Source organism: Trachemys scripta, chromosome 7, assembly GCF_013100865.1.
Source record: "Trachemys scripta elegans isolate TJP31775 chromosome 7, CAS_Tse_1.0, whole genome shotgun sequence".
Taxonomy (NCBI): domain Eukaryota; kingdom Metazoa; phylum Chordata; order Testudines; family Emydidae; genus Trachemys; species Trachemys scripta.
Genome location: NC_048304.1, coordinates 108431955 through 108453338, shown reverse-complemented (window position 1 = coordinate 108453338; position 21384 = coordinate 108431955). Strand labels below are relative to the sequence as shown.

The window sequence follows — 21384 nt, the reverse complement described above, 5'->3', positions numbered from 1 at the left end:
GGAGTAAACTCCTTCCTCGCCTAGTTCAATCTGCCTAATGATCCAATAAATTGCCCATAAATGTTCAAACCAGAGGCAACACTACCTAAAGCTAGCAGAGGAGGTTATTACATCACCCAAGGTATTTCAGCATATCATACACCAGAAAACAGAGTGCTAATGGAGAACAGCATCAGACAAAGCTGAAGATGTAACAATAAGTGGGTGGGAAAGAGGAAAAAACCCCTAAGCTCATCAAAAATATCCCTTGTAAGAAAGGAAGCTCTGTCTTCAGAAAAATACTGATTAAGTTATTGGCATGACCTAAGTCAACTTATTTAAAGCAGGGAAGTTAAAAAGACAAAAAAAGAGGGGGGGGGGGAAGTGTTACTAGCAACAGGTCTGAACCCACCAGCCTCTAAACATTCCCCTGATACTACATTGAAGATCAAAATCTGGTAAGTTTTTTGTTTCTTCCCCTGGTGTTTATATTCATTTCATTCTCATTCCACTTCAATTGTGACACCAACATTTGTCTAAAGCTCCCAGTAAGGAGTTCTAAACCACTTATTTCCTGTATGCCCCACCTCCATATCAAGTACAGAGTATCAATAACAATCACTAATAACCACAAATGGAACTTAAGTTGCAGTCATTGTGCAGACTGTGTATTCTGGGCCATCCCTATCTATATTTATTGTATAAAAAATTGGAAAAACAGTCAACATTACAGAAAGACTTTATTAAAGAAAATCATGATAGGATGAAAATGCCTTATGTATCATGACAACCTATACTACTGTAAATGACATGTATAAATAAAAAGATACAATAAGCTTGTTATATAAAAAGCATCGAATTTAAACTAGTGTTCTCATCAAAAATAAATTTTATCATACAGTATATACATATAAAACTTATTTGAATATTTTAAAACACATTTTTTCTTCACGGCACCTAACCTAGAAAAGAAATAAAGAACATTTTAAGAGACAGTTCAATATCATCTAAACCTTATTGCACTGCATTTATCATTGCTCCTTCATGTATTCTAGTCCTAAAAAATAAATTCCATAGATGTATTTTAAGATGCCCTTAGAATATTTTATCCCTTATTATCAACTGTCCTTTTTAAAATTAAAAATTATATAAACTAAACCATGATCATTCACAGCATTACATTTAAAATATCAATATGAAGTTTTGAAAACCAAAAAACTAGCTGGCCATCAAATGTTCAAATACACATATTTCAACTCTTTGCTGTTTAGAAGATGTATATGCAGAGACTTTTGATCCACAAAGAATACAGTCATACTCAGGTTTTTCTACAGCACCCATCATTGTAATTCAAGACTTTGCAATATCCAGAGTAGCTCACCTAAATTAAAGTGGTCTTTAAAGTATACTTAAGGGGGAAAAGCCCTAAACAAATATGCAATTTCAAGTATTTACATTAAACATATTAAATTATATGGATTATACAAGCATAAGTAATTTCTCTACAATTCTTTCAAATACATAAAAAAAATATATGGATTGAACTATGAAGAAGTCTTCTGACAATACTTACTTTCATTTTCTTGGCTGATACCAGGAGGGGGAATCATAGGTTCTGTGATTTCAAAAGTTTCTACAATGTCCTGATCAGAGAAAGTAAGATTAAAAAAAAAAAAAAAAAGTTTATTACATTACTGTGACTACTTAAACACAAAATAATTAGTTGCATTAGAAATACACCGGGCTCTCACATTTCAGCACTTACCAAAATGATTAGGTCAACTTGGGGAGGAAGAGGAATGGGAGTTCCATGTGCCAGAAACCTCTTTTTGCGTAAGGTATATTTAAAAATAAAATCACTTGGAGGTCTGTCAAATTAAACTTCAGATCACCAAGTTCTGCACACCCAGCCTGTGAAAAGTGGGTGCATATGTGACAGCTTTTACAATTAGCACTTCGCCATATGGAGCACTATCATTGTTTCATACCACCTTCAGGAACTTAAATAAGCCTGATCTTGTGCACTGTAGGACATTCTTTTAAATCAGATTATGGATACAATAAATAGCAGAAACATCACCTTCCCCCTCCCCCCATGACTGAATACCATGTAACAGGGGGAACAGATAGCAATTTGGACTTACTTCTAATATCTACTTGGCCTTTATGTAGTACAGTAATTGCAAGTTGTTTGTAGCGGCACAGCCTTAGATTGGAAGCAGTATAAATGTGACAGGGCACCCATGCACTGGAATGAAGTCTCCATTCCATCTCTCAATATAGGAAGAAACTATTTGATTGTACATACTAGTTTTCCAAGGTCCCTAATGATCAATATGTAACAAGATGTGTACACAGCTAAGATGCACTACTTTGAGATTCCACATCATAGAATAGCACAGCTCTCCGAGACCCTTTAAATTTCAACTAAAGCAAAGGCAGTGTCATCTATTGTACCTTCCAGTCTTGATGGCTCAAAGATATGACTGCTTGGTTCCGTACTTGGGCATTCTGGTCATTTTCTCTACCTTCCTCTTCATGTGAAGGCTCTGTTCAAAATACCACATTTTCAGGATCCATACGGTTAGAAAGGCATGTCAAGTGTTATAGTAGCCTTCAGGAACATCAGAATTGCCATATCAGATCAAATTAGTGGCCCATCTAGTCCAGAATTATGTCTGACAGATCAGTACCAGATGCTACACAAAAAAACCAAGACATTCTCTTAACTTCGGTAGTTGGTAGTGAATTTGTGTGAAATCTGCCAAACTGTTTCAGTCAAAATATATATCTTTTGCCATCTTAAAACTTCACCTATTTATTACCACATTTCAGTTTCAATCCATTACAGAATTTTACCTCACACCTCATGTTCTCCTAGTACACCTCTATCTCGATAAAACGCTGTCCTCGGGAGCCAAAAAATCTTACCACGTTATAGGTGAAACCGCATTATATCGAACTTGCTTTGATCCACCGGAGTGCCCAGCCCCGCCCCCCCGGAGCACTGCTTTACTGCATTATATCCAAATTCGTGTTATATCGGGTCGTGTTATATCAAGGTAGAGGTGTATCCTCTTAGGAAGGATTTTCTCAATTCATGTCAACTAACTCTCCTTTACTAATGAATGATGACGTGCTCAGGAAATTTTAGATTAGACACAATTATCTTTTATAAGTGATGCACTTTGTTTGTCCCTACAATATTACCATCTAGGTGCTTATAATTCTGTTCTTAATTCTTGTTTTAAATCAGTTTTCCTGGTATTGATGTAAGGCTCACTGGTCTGTAATTCCCAGGATCACTCCCACTGTCTTTTATATGACATCTGCTCCCCTTCAGTTCTCCAGTCATCGGTAGCCGACTTTAATGATATTGCATTTTTTGCTTGCCACTGTCAACTTCCTTCTTATTCTTTTAGCACTCTTGGATTAATACTATCTGGTCCATGTAACTTACTGCTCTTTACCAATTTGTTCCAGGACTAATACTTTACCTAAAAAATGAAGGTCTGAGGTAGATATACCCCCCATCACCCTCTGTGAAGACTAAAAAGAAAATTGTTTAGTTTATCCTCAATTGCCCTCTTTTTCCTTGGCATTCTAGAAAACACACCAGGCTTCCTGCTTTGCTTTTGCAGGCTTCCTTTTGCAGACTTCCTGCTTTGTCTATTATGTTTAAGAATTTTGTTATTTGCAGACTATTTTCTCTTCAAATTCTCTTTGCTCTGCTAATGTTCATCTTACTTTCTACCTGCCATAATTTATACTTCTTTCTATTAGGTTCACTTGGATTAGATTCCCATTTTCTGGTGGTTTTTTTTTTTTTTTTTTTTTTTTTTTGACAGATACTTCTTTAGCCAGAATTTAGCTTCTTTTGCCAGAATCTGGGAATGGGCAACAGGGGATGGATCACCTGATGATTACCTGTTCTGTTCATTTCCTCTTGGGCATCTGGCATTGGCCACTGTTGGAAGACAAGACACTGGGCTAAATGGACCTTTGGTCTGATCCAGTATGACCATTCTTATGTATGTTCTTAGCTCATATAGGGCCTGATCTGCAGCCTACTGAAGTTAGTAGCAACCTTTTTAGCAACTTCAGTGGCCTGTATACCAAAGCCCATGAATTCTTGGGCCTTGCCTTTTTCTTCTTTTGTGTGTGTGTGTGTGTGTGGGGGGGGGGGGGGGGGGGGGTGTCCAGCAGCATAAGAGTACTGGTTTGAAACTAACGTAATCTTTAAAGGACTCATTTAACATTTTGGGTGGAGGGATAGCTCAGTGGCTTGAGCATTGGCCTGCTAAACCCAGGGTTGTGAGTTCAATCCTTGAGGGGGCCACTTAGGGAGCTGGGGCAAAATCAGTACTTGGTCCTGCTAGTGAAGGCAGGGGGCTGGATTCTATGACCTTTCAAGGTCCCTTCCAGTTCTAGGAGATAGGATATCTCCATTAATTTATTTTTTTTAATTTTAATAAATGCAAGTTATAGTGCTTCTGTTTGCTTGCAATACTTTGAAAGATGCATGGCCCAATCCTACAGTTACTCAAATAAGTAAGGGTTATGTGATCAGGCCTACAGAGCAGATACCACATAGGGACAGAAGCAATGCCCACTGAAGGCAATGGGTCATGGTCAGGTCTTAAGTTACAAATCCTAAATCTATTGGTTAAAAGACCTATACACCTTCTAGATACACAAGCTCTTTTGGTGCTTGAGTAATTTGTCTGTCTTTTAAAAAGTTAAATGTATTTTACCTATTACTGGCAGTTTGTCCTGATCCAGCTTTATTCTTGCAAAGCCATCCTAGAACGCAATACAATTTGATTTAGAATTACAGAAACGACAACTGTTCTGATGATATAAAACACTGAAATAGACAATGACAATTTTCTTTTAAACAGATACACATTTTTCATTTATTTATATGACTAACTTTGCAATGCTATATCAGTGGAAATGTACATATATTCTTGCATCAAGAATCTTAGTTATATTACCAGAGCAACAATAACTAAGTCTCTTGCAAATACAGTACATACTTCCTACATATTCACAGGAGTGCAAAATTTACAGTTGCTAAGGGAGACATAACTGAACTTCTGAACAAGAATCTATAAAATCTCAACCATAATATGAATATAGTATGGAAACACGTCCCTTGGTCATTACACCACAAGCATTTTAAAAATCGATAATGAAAACTATATTTTCATTCATTCATTTTCAAATTTTCTTTGTAATCAGTGAAAGGTATTTTTTTCAAATTCAGCAAACATGCCAAACTTGAATTAAGAAAGTAGGTTACCTGAACACATAGTAGTCCTGAAAAGATTTGAGAACTAGATTGGATACTTTTAAACCACTGAAAAAACCTTTAATAAAATTATATGCTAAAACTTTGCAAGAAAGGGAACTTTAGGCAGAGAACAAACTTGAGGTATTGCAGCCCAAAGCAAAATACTTAAGTGAAGTTATAAGGATATAAAAATGGGGCATTTGGAATTAAAAATGTGTCAACTACAGAATTAAATCCATTAAAACACATGGGCAGGAAAATATGGTCTTCTTAAGCGATTACAGGCTTTTGCACTTGAAACTCAGCTTAAAAACAATTCAACTACTATTCCAATATATTCCACAGTCCTGAGACTGTGGTAACTTGATATATTTACCAGCAGCTTAAAAAGAAAAAAAGAAAAGAAAAAAAAAAAAAAAACCACCACATTTGCATTATTCCTATTTCTTGCTGGACAATGTCATTCAGGTGAAGAATAATGCTTGGTTCTCCATACTTCATGTCTGAAATCAGTCAAAAGGGGCAAAGCACTTTCACAGATCAATTGAGGATTAATTTACAAAAATATAGTCAAGATAATGTAAGTGCTTACACAAAGTTTTAGTTCTTTAAAATGCTTTACAAACACACACTAAAACAAAACCTCAAAACACCTTTGTAGGTGGTAAATGGCCGATTTCACAACCAGATGCATCTACACCAGTTGCTGGTCGCCACTTCCCACAGCTCCCATTGTCACGCAACTGGGAGCTGTGGGCGGCTGTGCCAATGTAAACAAACTGTCTCGCGGTTCGCCAGCGGATTACCCTGACGGGCTGTGTGTGGCCCACAGGTGAGCTACGCAGACAATAAACCACATGGACAAGTCCACCCAATGAGTCAGTGTCAGAGCAAGAATTAGATCTCAGGAGTTTCTGGGTACAAGTCCCAGGCTCAATGCATAAACCATACTTATAAACGCAAAATAGACATTAATAAAACTAAAGAAATTTTTTTTTAAAAGTGCTAAACATATTATTTAATTTTTTAAAAACAGATTTTAATTCAAATGAAGCTTGAAACAACCCAGTAAATAAAAAAAAGCATCATTCACCATTTTCTAATATAAATGTAAAAATTAATTTTAAAAATGTATGTTAAACTATCTTAATTTAAGCAATGTGTATTTGTTATAGTGTATCCTCCTGTTAGCAACAAGTACTGACCAATGAGAATTAACCTAAGACAGTAACTAAAGTATAAATGCAAAGATCAAAAATCCTGATTGCTGATTTATATAGCTTTAATTTAAATCAATCCACCACAACTTTTATCTTAGGGTTCTGGTGACCATGTAAAATCCATCTATGCTTTATTGTCTTTTATCAGAAATCTATTAAAACTTCTCTATTAGACTAATGAAAAGAATGAGATTTCAAAACACTTTGATTTGCATTTGTGAAAATTTTATTGGCAGAGTTGGACTCCAGAGTATCAAATGTTAAACCTGTATTCCCACACCATCCTGTCCCAGAAGCAAAAATATACCACCTAGCCAAAACTGTGGAAACAGCAGCTACAATTACAATAAACAAACAAACAAATATTCTGGTTTTCTTGTATCATTCCAGTATACATGTAATATTTGAAGACCAAGTTACTCCTTACCCTTATAATGAAGGACACATGAAAGATGTTTTCCACAGTGCGTGCAAAAGAACTTGGATCAATCACAAAATCAAAGAAGGAAATAGGTATATTGGCTATAGACATAAGAAAACAGTGGTTATAAAACAAACGGTATACATAAAGCTAGCAGAGATGTAAATGATAATTTAAGAGAGATAATATTCGATGTAGGGCTTAAGCAAATTGTTATATATTTAACTGTTCTCATGTGAAACAATTTTAATACATTTTCAAATGTAATAGGTTGTGGGTTTTTTTGTTTTTTTTAAACAGCATATTACACCTTTCTCCCCACATACACCTGAAATGAAATAAAGGAGTTAAAATAGTCATTGTTTCATTAATTTTTTGTTGTTGTTTTTGGAGATCACAATTCAAATACTGATCAACCTTTCAGTCCAAAGGAATATAGCATTCTTCTAGAAAGAGGGAATGCTTTGTATTCTTTCGCTATGAAACCCCCAATATTCAATTAATGGAAGAAACATTCTTCCATTAATTGTTCTAAAATGGACCTTTTCCTGCCCTTATCTAAAGAACTTTGCCATTGCATGGGACCCTACACTGAAAGGGAGTAAGAACACTCCTGCAAGATAAGTGCTAACATGCCCTGCTCTGTTGGAATGGCTATATGTTGGAAAGGAAAGGAAAGGAAAGGAAAGGAAAGGAAAGGAAAGGAAAGGAAAGGAAAGGAAAGGAAAGGAAAGGAAAGGAAAGGAAAGGAAAGGGGTGGTAGGAGACCAAAAGACATTTAATTAAAGGCTCTGAACTCTCTCTGCCTAGAGTCTTGTTAAAAGAAGTTTCCCAGTTATGCATCCTAAGCACACTTTTTTTTTTAAACATATGTTTTCCCTGCAAGCCTAGTAGGAGATTTTTTTTAAATATAGATGATCACTACTACTAAAATGTTCTTATACAAATATATTAATATACTACTGGCAAAAGTGTGTCCACAATCAGCATATTTATTGCATATGCAAAAAACTTTAAAACAAAAACAAGATAAAAAACTAACAATCAGTTTCCCCATTCAAATCTGAAAATTGTAGATTCTGCATCCTGATCGGGATCCCAGCATTCAAGGCAAGACATGAGATGAAGCCAAAACAGCAAGATGTTTAAGTGATTTCCTCCCACCCTAAATATTAGTCTTTGAGCCTGCAGAAAGAACTACACCTCTACCCCAATATAATGTTGTCCTCGGGAGCCAAAAAAATCTTACCACGTTATAGGTAAAACCGCATTATATCAAATTTGCTTTGATCCGCCAAAGTGCGCAGCCCCACGCCCCCAGAGCACTGCTTTACCGCATTATATCCGAATGCGTTATATCGGGGTAGAGGTGTATTTGTTTATTTAAAATGAAAACCGACACACCTCTCTCTGATTCTAGATGCATGACAAATTAAAAACACAGATCCATAACTGAAACAAAAACAATAGGAGACCAGTGATCGAAGTGCCTGCACCCCTTTACTCCAAGCATAAAAAATAGCCAAGCATAACAAATATTTAAACATCCTCATCTCTGCTTTGACAGAAAACACAAACTCCACACCTTTGAGTTGACAAAACCCTCAAACCTATCCACCCTTAGCCTTCCAAACTGGTAGGCTTTTAGACTAGGTCTATCCTGGAAGCTGGGGGTAATTCCCAGCTCCAGTACACATATTCACACTAGCGGTCATTGAGCTAGTGCACTAAAAATAATAGTGTAGCCAAAGTAGCACGGGCAGGGCAAAGCTGGCCACCCTGAGTACACCACTTCCCATGCTACTGTGGCTACACTACTATTCTTAGTATGCTAGCTTGATGAGAGTATGTCTCCTCGAGCTGGGAATCACCCCCCACCACACTTAAGTCTAAGAGCAGACTTACTCTTAGTTCTAGATGTCCACAAATTCAGATTATTTCCAACCGAGATGGGAAAATTAATGGGAAAATTGAAAGGCCCTCAGAATGCCCTGCCAATAGGGTCCTCTCAAATACCAAGTAAGCTCCAGCTTCAACAGCCCTCACTACCCAAACTGTGTCAATCTCAGGTGAAGGCAGGCAGGGCCCAAGCTATTTAGGGCTTCTCAGGTCCAAATCACCACCTTTATCTCCAGCCAGAAGCCAATAGGCAGCCAATGCAAATTCCAAGTACTGTCACTGCACGTTTGCAGCGAGACATCTGCTTAAGAAGTGAAGAGCTGCATTCAGCATTAGCTTCAGTTTTAGCGAACTAAAGATGTGGCCCATGGAGAGTATATAGCTTAATGTTGAGGTGACAAAGGCATGTATCACAATAGAAAGGTCTGTATAAATCATAAAAGGTCGCAACCTCCTGACCAGACAGATTGGAACATGCAGCCCTAGTTATTTATATCATCTAAATGCAGTTGGGAATCCGACAATTCTTAAAAAGTGAATTTGAGTGACAACCTTCAAAGAGGCAAATAATCTTTGCTATATCCTCTGGTTGATTCAGTGGTCTACCATCTTCATCTCTACCTTATGCAAACTCAGTTTCAGCTAGCTTCCCATCATCCATGCCCAAATTTTTAGCTTGCCAGAAACACATGCTCAAGTATGCCCTTTGGATCAGGCAAAACGTAGACAGAAAACTGGGTGTCATTATCATATTCAGACACCACATATTTCCTTGCTACATGTACACATCTAACAGGAAGTGTGACCAAGCAGAATCCTGCAGAACCACACAAAATAATCTTTGGGGCAGAAGAGCAATTGCATGAAACTACTCTCTGGGATCTCAGAAGGGAAAGAATGAAGCCACTGAAAGGTAGACTTATCTACTCCCACTCCTGTCTGAATGAGAGTTACCACCACCTCAAGATCAACACTAACAAAGGCAACTGATAGATAAAGATGGATAAAAGTTATGTTGACAATATTATGAGAAGATCATCGACCAGCAGCACAAGTTGCAGTCTTGCCTTCTCCAGGTCAAAACCCAGATTGGCAAAGATCAAATAAGTCAAAGAAATCCATATGCTGTAAAAACGATCACATCATAACAATCCAAATAATAATAATCTTAACCAAAAATAAAAGATTAAATGCAGTTTGATAATGAATAGACTCAACACCAAGGGCTGGTTTCTAGAACACAGGCCCCAAAACACTCTTCCTTAAGGCCAACTGGAATTTTGTACTCCCTTAACCGAGGGACTGTCAGATGCCATCAGTGAAGGATTCAGTTTTTCCCCCACTGGCCTTTGCTAGCCAAGGCAATAACAAGTCATAGAAAAAAAAGTTCTCAACACATCCAAAATCTCATAAGTGACACTGGCTGAAATTCAAGTAGAGACCTAACTAATGTCCCCTCAAAAATTGTGGATGAGGTCTCAACAGTTTGCATCATTTGTCATAACTTACGATATTGTACAAAGTTAACTGACAGGAGCCAACTATCATCTCCTTGTTTAAAAATAAAAATAAAAAAAGACTAGAAGAACCTTTCTAATACCCTATTTTTGACTAGAGTCAAGAGATTAGTTGAACTGGTTCACTGCCATATACCATACCTGCATTTCTTTAGTGACCTCCATCAGTTTCAGCAGAACCCAAGTTTACATTTAAAAATATCAAGTTTCTAGTCCTTATTGTTCCAAATGTGAAACCATGTCTTTCTGAGTCTGCAGACAGAAACAATAGCTCCACGGGCTAAGTGCTGCAACTGCAGAAGGCCATAAATACAGTACAATCACTTGGAGACCGCAAAAAGACAGAATTTAGAAGGTGCCCAGAGTTTTACGTCTACAAGCCAAATCTCCTCCCCAGCAAAGGAGGACACACTGGGATGCTAGACCTCATTAGTTACTAATGTAGTAGCAGAGTATCATTCCCTAGCTTCCAAAGTGTAATTAATGTAGCATATTACAAACCTCCGTTAGTGCAAATTTTAGCTAAATTGGAGGCATACTTACGGTCGTCTTTAAAATAGGTCTGTAACAATCCCAAGATCCTCTCTACTTCTTTTTCTGTGGCTTCCTGATGAGATTCCTCCATTTTCTTCAACTGGAGAAGAAAAACAAAACAAAAACAAAAAAATCAAGAATCATGCATCTATCCTGCTGTAAACCAACATTATACAGAAAAATATTTTTCTACTTTTTTTTTAAATCATTCTTTTAGTGACGAGTTTTAGTTTTAGGCAGAAAGAAAACATCAGCTCTGAATTGTTGCAGTTGGCTATAAAAAAAACAGAAGACAGAGTAATAAAAGGCTGCTGTCACTGAACACAATATGCGTAACAGTTGACTATGTCAAATGCTTGGAACCTATTTATCTGAAAGACTACCTTTCTCTCTTTGCCACGCACAGTGGCACCTGAACTGCAGCTCACTTATTTAAGAAAGGAGACAGTTAGCAGGTGCTTTGGAAACGTACTCCCCCCGTCTTCCAATCCATCTCAAGAGTTTCAGTTTTATCAATTTCCAGGACTTATTGTAAGGCCCATTTGTTTTTCCTAGTTGAGGAATTGGGAGGATTCTGCTGGTGCATAAACTTCTAAACCTTTAAAAATCAGTTTAATGGGCAGGAGGGGGCTTGTTATTACTGACTTAAGGTTGCTTAAGGTTTTCTTTGACCTATATTGATATAAAGGTCCTACATTTACTTAAGAAAAGTCATGACAGACTTGAAATTACTCCTAGCAAGAGACGAATGAGGTAATGTGATTTTGCAGATGTCTTATTGATAATAAAGAGGGGTATACTAAAGCAGCAGTGGCAAAGCTGAAGCCAATTTGGAGGAATAAGAACATCTCCCTGGAATCCAAACTGAAACTAATGGACGCATTGGTCATCTCCATTTTTCTATATGCGTGCGAGACATAGACCCTTACGGCAGAACTTGAACGGAAAATAAAGGTAGTAGAAATTAGATACTTCCGTAAAATCCTGATCATCTCCTACTTCAACCACATCACCTAAGTCTCCCAGAGTTGTGAAAAATCCACAACCCTGAGAGATGTAGTTTAGACGATTCTTCCATCAACCTAGCTACCACCTCTCAGGGAGGTGGATTAATTACAGCAACGGGAGAATCCTGACCACTGCAGCTGTGCCACTGTAGCATTTTAAATGAAGCCATAGCGGCAGAGAAAACATAGATAATTCACAAACTAAAAAAAAGTGACTTAGGATAGCTATGCTGTCAAAAATGATTATTGCAAATATTACTTTACAAACCTGAGCAGGCATTGCCCTTTTTTCTTCTGTTCCTGCTTTCCTTTTCTGCCTCTCAATCCGTTGCCTCGGTACAGGAGGATCAGCCTTGAAAGATCCCAACCTAATCCAAATAGAAAAGTAGCATGAATGTATGAAAACTACTTTAAAGTATGCACTAGACTAGAGAATATATTGAGCAGTTTGCTGGGTTAAGATAGAAAATAATGCTAAAACTAAACATGAAGCTTCTAATATGTACTATGATTCCTATAAACTGCCACCACTAATGGTTCTATGAGTTACGATTTGCAATCAGCCTTGCAACACCATAAATCAATACACTGTTAAATGCATTATTTTGTTCCAAGTTTTTTTTAGTACAATAAATTAAAATCTATTTGCCATAGAGACATGACTTTTTATATTAAGTAGTAACACAGAGTATATCTTTAAACTGAGTTTCTGGGGTATTCCATGCTTCTTTTTCTGAAAATACTCCAATTTTATATTTTTTCTCTGATCATTTGTTTAATTTCTACAATTATAGGCCTGTAGCTATGAACATGTTAATAACTTCTCATTTTGAAATAAAACTCAGGATAGGGTACTGTATGTTCAATGGACTGAAAAATGGATTTAGATCTTATAATTTTTTTTAACATGAGTTCTAATATAGGGCACTTCAATAGATACCAAAAATTCAGTACTTTCTCAATATTCACACTTTGCCATAGGAAACCTAAACTTATATAAAAGAGGGTATAGCTAAAGGTCCATACTCAACTATTTACAAAGAAATCAAAGTTAGACTTTCTTCCATTCAATATCTTCGATCATTTCCAGTATAACACTAGAATAAAATTACCTTCAGCACTTTGTTGGTACTTGTAATCTCAGATATTTTATGTTTTAAAATGGTAAACTAGCTACTAGTCTTCCTAACATACCATTCATCTTTTATTACTATCCCAGTGTGTAAGACCATATGATCATCTCTACAACCACTTGCAACAGTTACTTGTAGTGCAAATTGTATAGCTGGTTGAGGCCTTCAAATACTTCAGCCTTTTATCAGAGCTGAAATTAGACTTGTGGGAGGGGGAAAACTGCATTAGCAGGGACAGGATGACCAAACTGATTTTTTTCATGTATACAGGGAAATTGGGATCTATCACAGGGTGAGCTGGGACTATCTGAAGTTAACGCTGAGCTTCTGGGCCTGAGTCAGATAACCAAGGATCATTTGACAGCAGCCTAGAGGCAGCACCTCATAAAAGTGCCTGTTCACACAGAGGAAGACCTGCAGGGAGCAGGAAGACTCTCCTGCAGTACAGCAGGTGTGGGAATGATTGCCAGGATTCAGATTGCTTCCTAGGAAGGAGCTGGGAAAGCAGGAAGTACTGGGAGGCTCTCAAACTACAAAATCCTGCAGAGGATTACATGGTGCTCAGGGAGACAGATCAGGATAGACACACAATCAGGTCGGAGGTCCGGAGCAAATCCCACGATGTGCTTTACAGGACCTGGGGAAGCCCTAAGGAGGAGAGGAGAACTCTCCTATGCCTTGGCTGTGCCTCCCAGATGAGGAAAATGCAAAATATTACAAAAAGGGAAGAAGGAATGTTTGCAGAGGATGGCACTGTAGGGCAGAAAAGAATAGGTAAAGGAAATTATGAGACCTTCCTGTCCAGTGGAAGATCTGTTTGCCTCAGAAGAGTGAAAAAATGGTTTTATGTTCATTTTGTGTTACTACTTCATAAACCAGACTCCGAAAAGGAGAATGTTATTTGAAATGCCTGGGTGAACATGAGTTTATCTAGGTGGGAGAAGGGCACAACTGAGGGTGCAGTGACCTGACTGCCATGCCAGGAGAGAGCTCTGCTATGGACTGTAGCCAGACTCCCAAGTTAATCTCTTCTCTCAAATACAGTGTACTACCTAAAAATTGATAATCTAAGGGTCAGTCCTTTTGAGAGCTAATTAACTAGGCCATGTTGCACTTCAGCATATATTATCATTTTCCTTGAATATGCTTACATGTAGTGAAAAGAAGGAGATCTTCTGAAATATCTTTCTGCTTCTGCTCCCAGTTTATGCCAGGCATTATTAGGTAAAAATCCATTAGCAATGCTCTCATCATCGCTATCATTTTCTTCTCCTTCTAGACGATTTAGGCCCATAAATGTTAGCTGTTGAAGGGGGGGAAAGATATTGCATCTAAATTTCACAAAGCAAAGTCAATGGATGCTTATTTCTAAGATATTGCATTATAATGTATACCCTACTTGAATACTGCAAGAATTGCTTACTTTTCTTCCAATTAGAGAAAAAAAAAAAAAAACACACCACACAGACATAAGTTAAAGTGAATATATAGAAACATGAATTACCTAAAGAAAGAATCAAACACTGTCAATTGCTACTGAAACAAAAATTCAAATATTTAGATATTTCTTCCCAAATTGTACCACAAAGGACAAAAATCCACATTTTACAGGTTATACAATAATTCACTAACTATAATAGGAAAGAATGATTGGTCTTGGTCCGACATCTTAATGATTTTATCACAAAAAAAGAAACTGATATGTTCCTTCTTGAAACATAGCAGTTTCTCTTAATTATAGTTTCTCATTTGACTATCCACACCCCCACTGTATAATTTTTAGGCCTCAATCCTGCAACAAGTTCTACATAGGTAGCCCATTCAGCCCTATGGGAGCCACACTGAAGTCAGACATCTACGTGGCTGTAGGCATCTGCCTGAACAGAGCTTATTGCAGAACTGGGACCAGCCCCGATTCTGATAAGATTTAGACAAAGTTATGCACCAGTTTGTGAGTAGTTTCACTGAAAACAATGCCACCTAAGGCAGTTATCAATTCTCTTTTTTAGACTGGCCAGCAGGAGGCTGTTTAAAGAGACATTGCCCCACGGCTGTCTTCAACATGACAACTTCCTGCATTTCAGAGGACAGAAATTGAAGCGTTCTCCTGCATAGCAGCAAAGAGTGATGCTGTGTTATCTTCTATCTTACTGATCATATGTTCTCTAGCGGTTCAGTTGCCAATTATAACTTCAGACACCTGTATTTTTACCCATAAACTAAATATCTATGGAAATGAATTAGGGTTACCATCCGTTCGGGTTTCCCCGGACATGTCCGGCTATTTTAGCTTTAAATGGCCGTCTGGGGAGAGAATTTCTAATAAGGTAGAAATGTCCGGGAGTTCCCCCTTCCCCTCATGCAGAGTGCGGTGTGGCTGACTGGACGGCTGTGCCTAATTGAAAGCCGCTCGCAGCCACTGGGGCCTCTAGCAGCCAGAGTCCCTCCCCCTTCCCCACTCCCTCCTCCCCCGCAGAGCAGCGCCTTATTTGTTTGGCTGTACGTGGAGCCCGCAGCTCTCCCTCTGCCTGGTGGTGGGGGGCAGGCAAGGGACAGGGAACGGGGGTTAGATTGGTCGGGGTTCTGAGGGGGCTGTCAGGAGAAGGGGGTGTAGAGAGCGGTTGGAGCAGGCAAGAGACAAGGAATGGGGAGACTTAGATAGGGGGTGGGGTCCTGGGGGCAGTTAGGGTGGGGGGGGGACAGGTAGGGGGTAGGAGGATTCTGAGGGAGGCGGGAAATGGGAGGGGGCGGGGGCGGCACCCCGTGTCCTCTTTTTTGATTGTTGAAATATGGTAACCCTAAATGAATGCTTATGAATGGTTGTAAAATGACAACACAAGTCCTCTATTCATTTGCAAGCTTTCTTCCGTTGCCCAGTGCCTGTTAAACTTGTCTTTGCATAGCTATATCTAACAATGAGAGTACAGTTTAGCCTCTGCCTTCATACAATCCATGACCTCTATGCTGCCAGCAAGTGTGGAAGTTACTGTTTCTTAACTTTACAATGCAATTAAAAGCACAATTTCTGAACATATCACATTTTTGGGACAACTGAACACATTTCAGGTACTGTATAACCATCACATGCCTCTTCCCCCTTTAGACAATAATAAGCAATGGAACCTAATTCTCTTGTACAACAAAACTACACCTTTGACAAAAAGTTGCAACTCCTCATTAGGCTACTGTAACAGCTTATAAGAAGATGAAATTGGCTTTTGCTGCCATGTCCGGGCAAACTGGCACTTTTCAGCCAGAGTATCAAGAAATAAAACATGAGATCTTCAAAAATACCCAAAAGATTCAGATACTGAAGTTCCACTGAAAATCACAGCTTTGGTTAAAATAGAAATAAGCGAATGTAATAGGAGGAAAAAACAGCAAACATTGCTGTTTTGAAAGTATTAGAGGTATAGCTTTTCAAAACCAAAACAGCAGATTTATTTTCTTTACTAAATACACTATTGTAAAGAACCTCATTCAATTAACTGCTGTGAAATATCATTTGATGAAGTAAGACTCTGATCCTGTAACATCTGAAGTCTAAATTTGTATAGATACATTTCCTTTATTAAAACTGGAGATTCTAAATGTATTCTTTAAAGCAATTACTGTAGATTGAGCAGAAAGTTAGGATAAACGTCTATACTACATGCAAAAAAGTTAAAGAACCGTCATAGAAATTATGCACAGTTTTAATGCAACAGCAGTGTTTCTCCTGAAATCTTCAAACCCCTTTATTTTCCCCTTCTATTACATACATGGCAATCTCAAGCCACATTTTAACAAGTCAGCAGTTCTTAACTTACTAAATCTTCAGCAAATGCTGGCGAGTCAAATACTGTCATTTCAGAGTGTAACTCATTTGCTTTCTCCTTTCCTAGATTTGATGCCAAAACAAGGAACTGGGCATCCAGGGCAGCCTCCCTGGCCTGGGAAACTTATGGAAAAAGAAAGTTTTATGTTATCAATATACAATTGTCTAAATGTCAAAGTATACACTACACTAACAATAAAATCAGAGCTAATGTGCTTTGTAAGTCAATTTCTGAAGATCAAACAATTCCTTTTATTGTACAGAGATAGCTGACTGCTCTAAAAAGAAAATATTTGCCAATCACTGCCAACAGGAAGTATGAAACACCGTCAAGCCATCCTTAAAGTAAAATTAAATTTTCTTCCTCAATATGTTTGCTCTCTCCAAATATAGTATACTGAATCTATTTACTTAAATGACATTAGTTTTTACACTATTTTTTCACTCCTGTTGCACTGCAGAGTCAAGATACAGAAGCATAAGTAAACAGTTGTATTTTTAAACTATAAACCTAAGTTTATTAAATAGGACCTTCCTGGCTGTTTTGTTTGTTGCCCTTTTTTTTTTCAGTGTAGTGAGGGACTAACATTTTTTTATTCTGAGCATCACTTCATTAGCTTTGAGGTTCAAAGCAAAAATTTCTGAAATAGACTGTGGGATTAACCTTACCTCCACTGAACAATTTATTGGCTTCTTGTAGTGCATCTGTCAAACTATTGCTTTTTGAACTCAGCATATCCTCACGATTCTCTGGGAAAAAAGAAAACAACAAATAAGTGAAATATTAAATTAAACATGTACGCATCAAAAAATAAACACTTATAACCTTAACCATAAGTAGCTAACAGTGCCTGACATTAACCTCACCAAATTCAAAATACTCCAAAATCTGTTTATAGTACCTTTTACAGTGAGCATTTATGTAGGCCCTGATCCTACAAACATTTATGACCATACTTAACTTTAAGCATGTGGGTAGTCCCAGTGAAATCAATGGGACTATTCACGTTTACTGCTACGCATGTAAATATTTGCAGATCAAAACAGTAGCACTTATCACTGCAGATAGTGGGACTATTTCAATACTGTAAAATGAATGTTTCAAAAAAAGAGTTCCCATTTATAGAATGAGACTCAGAGAAATTAAAAGGCTAGGATTTCCCCCACAAGCTCTAAAGTGATTACAAACTAACTACAGTATATTTCTGGCATGTGGAAATTTTTAAAATCTCCAAAATTAAGAAATAGATCTTAATCCTGTATGTCATTTGCTGATCAATCCAATTTAAATTTCCTGTTCTACGTCCAAGTAGTTACCAGAGCTCATGAGAGGTATGCCATATGTCATTTGTCTTATGCATTTAAATATCACCAATTAAGGACCTCCACAAAAACATGCAAGGTTGTATAGCACAATGGGGTCAAGGTCTATGACTAAGGCTTCTAAACACTATATGATAATACAAATAATAATAATATAGGTTGTTTCATTTCTAGACATCACTAGGTTAAAACAAAAATCTACATTTATTTAGATTAATAAACACAGACGCAATGGGAATATCTGAATGCCTGATTCTATACGACTACTCACAGCATCATAGTGTTCAAGTGGTTTGAGCACATGCATTCAGCTCTTGATACACTTTTCCAAACCACTGCTGTTTTTCTTGAGAATTGTATTATTAAAACACACACTAGCTTAGTTATTCTAAAACTGAGTTGCAATCTCTTAAAAAAAACATGAAAGTTAAGGAAGTCAGAAGGAGATGGAAGATTTCCAGGGGAAGGGGGGAGGAAACAAACAAACAAAAACAAAAACAGAAAAAAAATATATAATATATATATCAGGTGCTGCTGGAATTGTTATTGATGACTTAGCAGTCAAGCACTCTTACAAATCAGAAGAATAGGGTCAACGGGACAGCACTGCTACAAGGCAGTGCCTGACTACAAGGCAGCACGAACACGAGGGAGGGGAGACAGCATAGCAGACAGTATTATTGTTGTTGTTATTATTTGTGACAGGTTTCAGAGTGGTAGCCTGTATGAGCGAAAACAATGAGGAGTCCTTGTGACACCTTAGAGACTAACAAATTTATTTGGGCATAAGCTTCTGTGGGCTAAAACCCACTTCATCAGATGCATGGAATGGAAAATACACTAGGGAGGTTTAAATTCATCTTTTCACATGCGGTGTGAGTTGCCTTACCAAGTGGGGGGTCAGTGCTAACGAGCCAATTCGATTAACGTGGAAGTGGGCTATTCTCCCTTCTTGTCAACTGTTGAGAATACCCCACTTCTACTTTAATTGAATTGGCTCCTTAGCACTGTTCCCCCCCCACTTGGTAAGGCAACTCCCATCTTTTCACATGCGGTGTATTTACACCTCTCTATTGTGTTTTCCACTCCACGCATCTGATGAAGTGGGTTTTAGCCCACAGAAGCTTATGCCCAAATAAATGTGTTAGTCTCTAAGGTGCCATAAGGACTCCTCGTTGTTGTTACTATTTGTATTACCCTAGCACCTAGGAGCACCAGTAACTGCCCAGGACCACACGGTATGAACATAGATCACCCTCCCTGCCCCCATGGCAGGTGCGATCCCCAGGCTTACGCTGTACTCTGTTGATGAGCTGACGATATTGGTGCCGGAGCATCCTCCTGTCCGTGTGGTTCCCATCGGGCTCGGCTCTCTCGCTGCCCTGCCCAGGCTCCTCTTCCGACTCCTCTTCCTCCCCGTCGCCCCCTTCGTTCGCAGCCTCCAGGGGGCGCTGACGGCCTTGGCCACCCACCAGCCTGCGCTGCTGGTGCTCGGGCACGGCCCCGTTGCGAGAGGTGGATGCGAAAGGCTGGCGGCAGCCTGAGTCCAGGCCCCTGCCCTGCAGGGAGTTGCTGCCGCTTCCAGCATCTTCAGACATCACCGCCTCGGGGCCTCCCCCTGTGGGTGGGACAGAAGGTGAGCATGAGCCGCCCTACACGTTCCCCACTCCCCCGACCTCCTTCAGGCTCAGGCCCTGCCCCATCCCCCCTCAGGGGCAAACACCTCCTCAGACTCTCCCCCTCCGCCGGGCCCAAGAAATGTCGCCACCACCTCGGCTGACCCCCTCCACGCACTGAACCCCTTGTGCTACTGGCGCTGTGAGCATCATGTGTTGTTAGAAATCTTACGACGGCAACTGCAAGGGCCAAAGTGTGAAGTCAATAGGGGTGGGGAGAGCAGAGAGGAAGCAGCTCGTCCACGGGGTATGTGTAGCGCCGGCGGCGTCCTCTACTGCCTCTGTCACTCAGTATCTGCAGCGCCCCCTGGCGTGTGGGAGGCACACAGCGCTCAGCCAGCAGTGTTTCTGCTCAGCGGGCTCCTGATGCTGCCCTGAGCGCCGCAGAGACACGGGGCACCTCACTGTTGTCGTTGTTTTACATTCCCCCCCCTCACCTCATCTCGCTTTAAAACCTGGAAATTAACTACAGGGGTCACGCTTCATTCAGGGGAGGAGGCGAGGTCAGCTGGGGTTGGGAGCTGCCGAGGTGCTCCAGCCCCGGAGCACCCAGGGAGTCGGCTGCTCCCCCTGCTCCCCCCCAGCTACGCTACTGCCTACAGGTTTGACACCATTCCTTACGCGTTACAGTGTTCAACGCACAGTGTGGTGATACAGCCTGTGCAACCTGCAGCAGAGCACTTCCCCACCTTGTTCACAGCACAGTAATACAGTTGTGTTACTGACCTGGACCCAGCCCCTCTACTGCTAAGTGCCCTACAGAAAGATCCTGCCCCCAGGAGCTGACAGTTTAACTATAAAGAGACAACAGACGGATCTAAACCGACTGTGCAACACCCAGGGCCGGCTTCAGGCCGACTCCCCCGAATCGGGCCCCGTGCCTAAGAGGGGCCGCCCCCCGGGCCGTAGCTCCAAAGCCCCGCGGCCCCGCCCCCCGGGCCGGGGCTCCGGCCGGAGCGGGGCAAGCCCCGTGCCCCGGGGGATGGGGTTCGGGGCCCTGTGCTGATGCCCGGGCGGGGGGTCAGTGGCGGGGGGGGGGGGTCTGTGGGAAGGAGAGCCCCGTGCTGCAAAGGGGACGGCCAGTCCAGCTACCGCCCTGGGCCTCTCACACTCACCCGCCGCAGCCGGCTCCCTCGCGCCTGCTTGGCTCTCCGTCCGTGGCCTGCACCGAGATCTCACGAGAACTCGCGCCCAGCTCCCGCGAGACCAGCCCCTCCCCTTACCGTAATGCTGGGATTATACTTGTATCCTAGCTGCAGCGCCTCCGTTCTCCTCTTACCGTAATGCTGGGAGCACGCGTGAAATTCCGATTTCCCCAGCGCGGTAGAGTAAACCCGTGAGTGTCAGAGCAACGTTGTATATGGGAGACCTGCCACTTTCTTCCGGAGTGGAAGGATGATTTTGTGATTCAGACCCTGGACTGGGGTTCGGGAGACCTGAGGTTCCAGTCTCAGGTTTGCTGTGTGACATTGCTCGCTCTGTGCTCGCTCTGTGCTTCAGTGTGATATTTCCTTTAGCCTATCCTTGGGTAGTTTAGATTGTATCAGCTTTTTCCCGTAGGG

General features: G+C 40.1%; 1 protein-coding gene across 1 annotated transcript; it reads right to left on the bottom strand.

Annotated features, from left to right (window-relative positions):
* Positions 1-926: 926 nt before the first annotated feature.
* Positions 927-21046, bottom strand: NSMCE4A (NSE4 homolog A, SMC5-SMC6 complex component). The gene is made up of 12 exons (XM_034776752.1): positions 20938-21046; positions 19441-19764; positions 17493-17573; positions 16816-16946; positions 14158-14309; positions 12142-12241; positions 10876-10966; positions 6923-7017; positions 4734-4782; positions 2437-2528; positions 1553-1622; positions 927-941 (listed from the first exon to the last, which is right to left on the bottom strand). The coding sequence occupies exons 2-12, from the start codon at positions 19742-19744 to the stop codon at positions 937-939; spliced, it is 1170 nt and encodes a 389-aa protein (XP_034632643.1). The 5' UTR covers positions 19745-19764; positions 20938-21046; the 3' UTR covers positions 927-936.
* Positions 21047-21384: the final 338 nt, after the last annotated feature.

Bases quoted from the DNA above. Each gene is read 5' to 3' on its own strand.
- NSMCE4A (XM_034776752.1), bottom strand. From the start codon at position 19,744: ATGTCTGAAGATGCTGGAAGCGGCAGCAACTCCCTGCAGGGCAGGGGC. The intron at 14,310-16,815 runs GTAAGTTAAGAA...CCCCTTCAACAG, and splicing joins CAGCATTTGCTGAAGATTTA to CTAACATTTATGGGCCTAAA. The intron at 4,783-6,922 runs GTAAGGAGTAAC...ATTGCGTTCTAG, and splicing joins ATGTGTCCTTCATTATAAGG to GATGGCTTTGCAAGAATAAA.